Here is a 10,219-nt window from a genome sequence, read left to right on the forward strand (position 1 = left end):
CCCACTGTTAGTTGCACGTAGATGGTGTCCGATGCTTTGTGCAATGCCACTAACCTAGAGGTGTGGGTATCCTTGATGAATATGGATATTCCCCCTCCTTTTGTGGTTCGGTCCAAGTTTTGGGGCCGAAAAGCATGATATGAGGTATAACCTGGTAGTGCTGGGGTGCTCTCGGGAGCCTTGAACCAGGTTTCTGTCACTGCACAGACATCAATGTTTCCATACTGAGAAGGGCTTTGAGAGCGTGCATCTTGAGGATTAGACTTCTGGCGTTGAGCAGCATTACCCTTAGTTTCTTTCTCCTTGTGTTGTCTAGGGAAGTGGGCTTGTCTTTTGAGCCTTGCCTAAAAATGGCACTATGAGGGTGGCAAGACCCTTTGCCAATATCCGAAAGCCCAGGGGTGACAGGTGCAAGTCGTCCCTTGTGAAGCAGCGTGGCTTGTAGAGCATGTCATCCCAAGCAGACAGACACTGGTTCCCCTTTGAATGACACCAATACTTAAGCCAATTGTTGAAATTGATCATTTTGTCTTTATAATGTGGCATCATTCTTGATGAGGGTAACATGCTGCTCAAAGTCAGGGTCATAACGGCCTGGGCTACATAATCAGAGAGCTCCTCTGTCTCTTTTTATGTAGTCCAGGGAGGTACGTCTCAGGTCATTCACACCAGCATGGACAATGACCGAGTCATATTTGTACCTACTTTGGATTAAGTTGAATGCTATGTGGCGGATTCTAGCGCCCGACAGGCAGCTCACTGTGTCCTTTTCCTTGTTCAGCCTGGTGAGCGGGACGTCACTATGTCTGACTATAGAGTCACCTATTACAAGTGTATCAGGTATGTTGTTTAGCCTTAGGGGCTGTGACTGGTTGGCACACTGACTTTGTGAACTATGTGTTGCCTGTGTTTTGTTTTGGGGTAGTGATTGCTTGGATGTCTGTTTTGGAGGTCTCTGTTGCTTTGGCAGATTTTTATTTAGAGCCTCCGAGTATGTTTTTGTGTGTTTATGTGTTTGGTTTGCAGTTGTGATAGGTCTATGTGAGACTGGATTTGTGGTGTGTGTGGTTACCTTCTCCTAACTGGTTACGCCAGTAATGAGTCGAGAGAGCTCAGCCTCCAGTTTGGCTATATGGTTGCATCTCTCACATATATTTGTACTTGTTGGGAGGAGGAGAGGGTTGTCTGTATACATGAGGCAGTTGTAACATTGCCTCAAGAATCCCAGATTCACCAGCTGGACTGGAGAAGCCAGCAACTGACTTTTCGACATGCTAGAATAGTATAGGGAACTCCTTTGTACTGAATCAGAAAGGACCGATAGGGGATAAAATACTCAAGGGGATTGTAGGAGGATGTGGTGCTACTTTAATTAATTAGTGCTTAACTTATATAAATTGCTTATATGAGCAAGTGCGGGGTTTTAGATTGAGAATAGCGTGTTTAGTTTGAGAGTTAGAGCAGTTTCAAGGGAAAAAGTGAAGAGTACACTTTGTGTAGCCGGGAATAGTTTAAACCCGATTTTTGCATATGGAATTAGTAGAATACATGAGGCCATGAACCCTAAAGCTTGCAGTATTTTTCTTGCAGATAGCTGGGTTCTGGTGGCCATTTGTTTGAAGTAGTCTGTCAGACAGACCTGTTTTGCTGAAGTGAGAAATGCCATCTGGGAAGTTGTGCTCAAGCTTGCTCACAGGAATGCAGTCTTTTTACTGGGTACTAGTTGAGATTTCTTTTCCTTAATGGTAGGTGCTGAAGCAGCAATTCTTGACAGTCCGCCTGAATCAGGCAGTCATCCAAGTATGGGTAAATGTGGATATTTCTCTGCCTGCAGTATGCAATGGCTGGAGCCAGGAATTTTGTGAATACTCTGGGTGCACTAGATAAGCCAAAGGGAAGGGCAAAGAACCGATCGTGCATAGATCCTGCATGACTCTCTTATGGGGATGTGCAGATAAGCTTCTTTTAAGTCTAGAGTGACTAACCAGGCATCCGTGGCTAGCATAGGGAGAAGCTGCTGCAGGGTAAGCATCTTGAATTTTGGGGCAACCAGAAAGGTGTTTAGAATTGAAAGATCCAGGATCGGGCGGGCACCAAGAGCCCTCTTTTCTGGGCACCAGGAAAAGTTTGGAGTAGAAACCCTAACCCCTTTGTTCTACTGGAACAGGTTGAATATCTCTGATATTCAGCAGGGTAAGTACTTGCTTTTGAGCTTCTGCCCACTGGTTTGGAGGAAGGTCTGGTAACCCTCCTCTTGCAGTTGGGCAGTGAATGGAAGTAGAATATGAACCCCTGGGATACAATGTTGAGAACCCATCGGTCCTGAGTGATGGACATCCGTTTTTTTGCATGAATGCCAAGTTTTCCTCCTAGGGGCACAAGCAGTTGGGCAGGGCTGGGAAGTAGAATTGAGAAGCCATAGTGAACTTCTTCCATAGGGGGGGGGGTTGCTTACCACCCCCTGTTTTTTGGGTGGGAGCACTCCATTGCTTAGATCTCTGCATACCCTGAAACTTTAGTCTGGGTGGCCTGTTTCCCCTGGGTCTTGTCTGGGAAGGGCTGGAAAGGACCAGTGTTTTGAAGGGCAATGCCTACTGAATTCTAGGTGGTTGCAATTGTAAGAATTCTTTAACAGTTTGCATAGATTTAGCTTTTTTTTCCATCTTTTTAAGGACAACTTCTGCTCTGGTGCCAAACAACCAGTCCTTATTTAAAGAAGCGTCCAGTAATTTGGATATGACATCATCTGGCAAGGTTTGCTCCCTCAGCCAACCATGTCTTCTCATTACAGAACCAGTGATTGCAGCCCTACAAGATGCTTCTAAGGCATCAAAACCACACTGCAAAGTATGCTTACTAACTTGGCTTGCAGAATGCATTAACTCTTGTAAATCTTTATTTTCTGCACAATCTGGAAATACCATTTTTGTTTAATTAGTTCCATAATATGTTGCTGGTATTTCAGCATATGAAACTGGTAATTTAATGCCCTGACAGCAAGAGTTGCAGAGGTATATACCTTCTTACCCCATCAGTCTAAAGCGCTGGAATCCCTATCCAAAGGGGTAGGATTTTGGGCTGTCGTAGCCTTAATAACTTTAGGTCCCTGGGAAATGATCTCTGGATCAGCAGTAGGATTCTTGATAACAAACTTGTGGGAATCAGGTACTCTGTAGTATCTGTCAGGTTACCTAAGGGCCAGGGGTAATGTGTTTGGAGTAGACTGGATTCCATAAACACATCTACAACATCCAGGACAGGGGGTATATAGCTAGAGCCCTTTGCTGTGGCAACTCTAAAAGTTCTCTGAGTCTCTTTTTGGACTGAGGGTAATCTTGGCATTACCAGTGGAAATGCTCTCTTAAAGTATGCAAGGTTTCACCAAAAGAAAAATCCTCTGGAGAGAAGGCAGAGGGAATGGATTCCTCTGCATCTGAATCCTCATAAGCTATTAAGGGCATGTCCTGATAATCAGAAAGGTCAGAGTCATCGGACTCCTGGTCTGTAGAATCAGAAGGAACTTCAATTCTTTGTCTCTTAGCAGGTGAAGGCTGGCTTCCCCTAATTAGCATAATAAGGTCTTCAGCCATTCTAAGCATTTGTTTTTGTGGCATGGGAGCTTGAGCAAGCGCTTTGGTCATCTGTTTTCCAGACATAGTGCATATTCTGGGCCCAAGAAATTCGGTAGTTTTAGCTAAAAACGAAGTCGTCGGTTTGATTCAAACATCGGTAGGACAGAATAAACCCTCAGAAGCCGGTGCCTGCACATCGGTTCCGGACCCATCCAAGGTAGATGTAGGTTCCATAGTCAAAGAAGCATCTTACAGCATACCGGACTCCGAATGGGTCACAGCAAAGCCCTGCGAATCCATAGAAGGGGCATCAGGGGCTGCAAAGGTACCTCACTGAGTACCGGCGGACTGGCGACTAGCTTAACGGAAGCGTCGTCGGTAGTTTTGGACATATGCAGTCTGTCTCTGTCTTTATCTTTACATTTTTTCAGAAGATTGGTAGTCGGATGGCTTATCAAAGCCAAAGAATTTAGCGACAAAAATAGCCCGACGATGAATGGTTCGGGGATTAAACAAGGCACAAAACCGACAGTGAGGGACGTCGTGGTCTGGGCCTAAACAGGTGATGCAGTAAGAATGAAAATCTCTGGGAGGTATTTGCTTTCCACAGGCAAGACAACTGTTAACTTTTTCTGACATCGGTTAGAGCAAGAAAAAAGGATCCCCAACAGGGTACTTAGCTTGAGAAGACTTCAGGATCATCAACTCGAAAATGAAAATTTCAGGTAGTGGCCTACCGGCACTTGCGAACTGAATCTGCTTCGGGTCATAGAAGAAGCGACAGCATTAGATGCAGAAATACTAAGACTCTGGTATTCGGGCCGACTGAGGGCTACCTGCAGGCAGATAAACCAAGTGTGATGACTGCAACAGTGAAACACAAAGAACATTGGGAATTCAAATAGACTATCCAAGATGGCATCCAGACTGGTGGCAATACAGTTCTGAGGATGGCACATCCGGATGTCAATTTTATGCCCTAAACCATGCACGGGCAGCATATGTATACCCTTTACAACCAAAGATTTGCTTTGGGTTGCACCTCTCAAGATATCTGCAACAACTGGAAAGGCCGCAGAAATACCTCACTAAAAAAATCACAGATCTAAAGCATATGCCCTATGCTGACCATCCTAAAACAAATCCAGCTATACTCTGTCACATATCATCTACTCAGAGATCATCTCTGTTTAACATACAAGGTCATGTCAAACCCAGAGCTGTTGGACATGCTACACTAAAAGAAATCCCAATCCCTCAGAGTCACACGCTCCAGGGATCTAAACCTTGTCATCACAATGAACAAAACAAGCTGGAGGGTTAGGTTCCTGACCCAGAGACTCCCCAGACTCTGGAATAGACTGCCAATACATGTCAAGCAGAGCGCCTCTTTGGCCCTATTCAAAAGGAACCTTGAAGATTGGATGGGAGGTAAGAAATTCATCCCGGGGATAACGTCAGTTGCCCTGCTAGACAGGGGTCCAGGGAAGTAAATATTGTGGGAAGAAATAGCCAGGTGGCTAGGCTTGTATAGACCCTAGGGCCGATTGCCTAGTACCAAACTATGAACCTAAAATGTTTTTGTATACTGGCCGAAATGGAAGGACAGCTTGGCTTTGATCAAGGAGCAATGATCAAACTAAATCAAAGTGCATTTTTTTCTTCCCAACGATATTTCCACTTAACTCACTTCAAATATGAGGAACCCAGTTAAAAATGAGGCTGAAATAAATGCAGCACCGATGAGTCTTTCATTGTATTTGAAAAACACAAAACATTCTTGCTTTCCAATTCTATGAATTTCCTAGCAAATGTTAAGGAAACTCTCTGCTTCTTCACTTCTAAGAAAATTAGGTCAACTGCAATTAGTGATATCACATTACTGAGGGTCCCTCTCTGAACCAGGGCTGCAAGCCAACTAGCAGTGTTAGACTCAGACTTCTGGAAATGAATGCAATGCAATTACTGTATAGTGTGGGATATTTAGTTAACAGTCCAACAATATTAAACATTTTATCTTGCATTACCTGCAAGCTACTCAACTTGGATTTCTTTCCCACTTTTGCTGTGAAGGAAATTTTGAATCAAATCAAACAGCATTATTCCACAACTGCAGTAGTACAAACCACAGCAGGTGCCAAGTTTTTTCTTCTAAAAAGCATAACTAACGTACCATTTTATCTTGCATTACCTGCAAGCTACTCAACTTGGATTTCTTTCCCACTTTTGCTGTGAAGGAAATTTTGAATCAAATCAAACAGCATTATTCCACAATTGCAGTAGTACAAACCACAGCAGGTGCCAAGTTTTTTCTTCTAAAACGCATAACTAATGTACATACATATTTAACCACCTAAGTTATCAGCCAGGAAAAGGGATCAGAAACTCATCCTTAAAATTTACACCACATGAAACATATCAACAGTTCTATAAGCATAGTGAAATCATACCATTGTTTTATCTCTTCATCCCTTTTCTTGAAGTTCTCAAGTTTTTTCAAACCTTTCACTTTCTGATGGTGTAATGACTCCTCACTCTCCCACGTGCAGTGAATGTAAGACCAGCCTTTCCATTTGATGAGATACTGAACCTCTCCTTCATCCTTTTCACGGTCAAAGTTATTCTCAGTAATGCCATCTACTTCAGATGTATACACAGTGGTGGAAGCACCAGTAGCTGAAAAGGAAATAGACATTTATTTTTATTTGATATTTGTTAACCAGGTTACAGGTCGAATACAAAAATCTTTTCAGCCCCAACCACACCTATATGACACAGAGACGCACCATATTTAAATTATATATTGGCATAAGCCCAGTATAACATAGCTAAATTTAAACAAGTTAGTTAAGAAAAGCATGCGCTAAAGGACGAGAAATAATCAGGTAAATGAAGTCAGCCAGTTCCTTAAAGCATGTGCATTTATACTCATCTCTGAAGTGCTCCTTTATTTACTTCTTAAATTCAGAGATCTGACAAGAGACCTGGAAGAGCTCTCTGATCACATATCCCAGGCCGGTATGACCCTGACACTGAGTAGCATCCTGCCCTCACCAAGAATGATACCACGGTATAAGAAAAAAATTCTCGATTTCAACAACTGGCTAAGTTTCTGGTGTCAATCAAAAGGGATCCAGTGTCTGTCTGCCTGGGATGACATGCTCGACAAGCCAAGCTGGTTCGTTAGAGACGACTTGCACCTGTCACCCTTAAGCTTTTGAATACTGGCCAAGGCTCTTGCCACCCCTATACTGCCTTTGTTAGGCAAGGCTCAAAAGACAAACCCACGTAAATACACAAGTAATAAAAAAATGAGGATAATGCTACTCAATGCCAGAATTCTAAACCTCAAAATGCATGCACTCGAGGCACTCCTCAGTATGCTGAAAATCTATATATGTGCAGTAATAGAAACCTGGTTAGAAGCTCCATAGAGCACCCCAGTACTACCAGGCTGCAACTCATACCATACATTTCAGCCACAGAACCCAAACTATAATACAAAAGGTGGGGGTGTATCCATATTCATCAAGGATACCCACACCTCCAGGTTAGTGGCACAGCACGATGCTTCAGAGATCATCCACGTGCAACTAACAACGGGCAAAACTGCAATTCAAATTGTAGCTTGCTACAGATCACCTACCATGTCCCACCAGGACCACCAAACATCATAATATTGTCTGATTTCAATTACTCAAACATTAACTGTGAGAACTACTGAAGTACTAACTCCCTTGCCCAACATTTCCTAGAATTTATAAACTCAAACACCCTGGTTCAACTGGTCAACACACCCACCACAGGTGAAAACATATTGGACGTGGTCATCACCAACATAGGCGACCAGTGTTCCACACCGGAGGTCAACCCCTCGCTTGTTAGATATGACCATAAAAAAATCACTTTGGATATCCACATTCCGCCCCCACACCCGGACAAGGAAACCACTCAGAAAAACTTTTCAAAAGCAAACTTCACATTACTTAGGACCAAGGTGGAAAGTTTCAAAGCCCCCATGGTGAATGATAACACTGTCTAAGCTGCAAAATCCTTTACTAATGCATTATATGGGCACCTACAAGAATGCATGGATCGTGTCATCCCAAGCAAAACCAAACCTCACTCCTCCAAGAAAAGGAAACCAGTCTGGTGGACTCCTGCCATAAACAAGCTATATAATAGGAAGAGGAAACTAGTACAGAAAAGAGTAAAACCCCAAGAAGGGAAGACATCTCTGATCAGTATCAGAAAAAAACTACAATCCCTCATAAAATCATCCAAGGCGAGCTTTGAAAGAAAAATTGCCAAGGACTCCAAAAATAACCACAAGGCATTCTTTAGCTATGTCAAGAATCTAAGTGGCAATGCTCAGATCTGCTCGGAGTTGGTGCAGAATGGCACAAAATACACTGAACTGACAGATATCACCAACATCCTGGCAGACAGGTTCAGCGCAAACTTCATCCCCCCCAACCACAAAAGGGCCCACAACCATACTAGAAGAATGTAGAATCCCTGAAATCACAGAAACTCAGGTTAAAACAGCCCTCTCCAAAGCCAAAAACACAGCATCAATGGGACCAGACAGTGTCCCAGGCTGCATCCTACACGAGCTCAAAGACGAACTAACCCCTCACCTAAACATACTGTTCAAACTCAGCCTCTCCACAGGCTAAGTACCCACAGAGTGGTGCATAGCAAGGGTTATTCCTCACCACAAAGGTGGAACCACAACAGACACTTGGAACTATCGCCCTATAAGCCTGACTACGTTGGTCTGCAAGGCTATGGAGTGCATTATCATGGGACTCATTAACATAGACATTGAGAACCTCCAAACACTGGGCTCTACCCAGTTCGGCTTTGTTAAGGGCAGATCATGCCTCCTAAACCTGATGAACTATTTTTACACAGTTACCAAGGCTACAGACAAGGGAAAGGTGGTACACACAGCCTACCTAGACCTCTCAAAGGCCTGCGACACCATTCTCCATTCTGGTATTATAGACAAGCTCACCAGCCTGAACATAAATCCCTACGTCGCAAGATAGGTTGCCAATTGGTTCACGGACAGAACCCACATGGTGAGAGTTGTGGGAGCTAGATCCATCTCTAAACCGGTTACAAGTGGTGTTCCCCAGGGCTAAGTCCTAGGACCCCTCCTGTTTGGCATATACTTCTCAGAGGTATGGGCAAGCACAGGAGGACTATGGCTGACCAAGTTCGCAAATGACTGCAAACTAGGGGCTATAACTTACTTTCTGACTGACACAGACATCCTCCAAAAGGGTCTCAATGAGACAGATACCTGGTGTCAAAATCATGGCCTCAAGCTAAATGCCAAAAAGTGCATAGTCATCTCCTTTGGAAAAAACAAAGTACCCACAAACTACCACATAGGTGGTAGTCCCCTAAATACAGAAGACGTAATATGGGATCTGGGGACCCAAGTAGATAGTAATCTCACTTTTGATAATCACATTGCCAAAGTGGTTAGAAAATCCTTCTATGTGGCCCACCTAATCACAAAAGGGCTTGCATCCAGATCAAAAGAGGTCATTGTGCCTCTCTACTCATCAGACCCATCATAGAGTACAACACTCCATTTGGGATGTACCTTACAAGACACCTGCAACAGCTGGAATGACCACAAACGTACCTCACCAAGAGGATCACTGGCCTCAAACAGATGCTCTATGCAGCTCTACTGAAGAAACTCCAGTTGTACTCGGTTGCAAACCGCCTACTCAGAGGCTATCTCTGCTTGACATACAAGGCCATGTCCAACTCAGAACTGATGGACATGCTCCACCTAACGAAAACTTTATCCCCTCGAGCAACACGCTCTAGGGATCTAAACCTCACCACAACAATAAATAGGACATGCTGGAGGGATAGATTCCTCTCCCAGAGACTTCCCATGCTTTGGAACAAGATTCCAATCTACATTAGGAAGAGCTCCTAGCTAACGCTCTTCAAAAGAAACCTTGACGAGTGGATGGGAAAGAGAAAATTTACCCCGGGGATCACTTCAGTGGCTCTGCTGGACAGAGGCACAGGGAACTAATCTAAGGGGGCAGCAAAAGTCAACATATTCTGGCTAGGCTTATAAATGCCTTCATGCTGATAGCCTAGTGCCTACCAATGAACCTAAAAGAGTAATCCTGCCTGGAAGACTATTCCAAGAGGCTGCTCCCAGATTAACATATATTTCCCCCCCCAAACAACCATAGAAAGATTATCCCTATTTAGTTTAATATTATTATGTATGCAAGGTTCTTGAAGATGATTCGTCAAACATTACGTATGTCAAGGCAAGTCAGAATACCACAGTAAAACTGCAGAGATACACTGTGTTTAATCACAAGGCATCACCATTAGCTTTACAATCCAAAACCTTCTAGTACCAGCTCAGTTTTTGGTGCAGTTTTCTTCTCATCCCATGGTAACTAATCGCCGATCAATAACATCTCACCTGCTCTACATACTAAGTCAGGCCTCTCATTCCAGCAAACGTGTTAAACATAGAAAAACAAGGTCACAGGTCTAAGAGTCATTGTTAATTTAACCTTCAAAATGCAAAACTATCAGAACTACTTTAAATTTTCATTTTATAACTTTAAAAAAAGGAAAACCAAAAAAAG

The 10,219-nt window shown here is 43.5% G+C and overlaps 1 protein-coding gene across 3 annotated transcripts in view; it reads right to left on the reverse strand.

Moving 5' to 3' along the window:
- Positions 1-10,219, reverse strand: part of CHD2 (chromodomain helicase DNA binding protein 2) — a 3,702,317-nt gene that overhangs the window by 3,010,820 nt on the left and 681,278 nt on the right. For all 3 annotated transcript variants that reach the window (XM_044078379.1, XM_044078380.1, XM_044078378.1), the window contains one exon: positions 6,023-6,248. In XM_044078379.1, the coding sequence (XP_043934314.1) occupies positions 6,023-6,248 (226 nt within the window). The remainder of the gene's footprint in view (positions 1-6,022; positions 6,249-10,219) is intronic.

This window comes from Protopterus annectens, chromosome 7.part0 (genome assembly GCF_019279795.1).
Source record: "Protopterus annectens isolate FY-2018-M chromosome 7.part0, PAN1.0, whole genome shotgun sequence".
Lineage (NCBI taxonomy): Eukaryota > Metazoa > Chordata > Ceratodontiformes > Protopteridae > Protopterus > Protopterus annectens.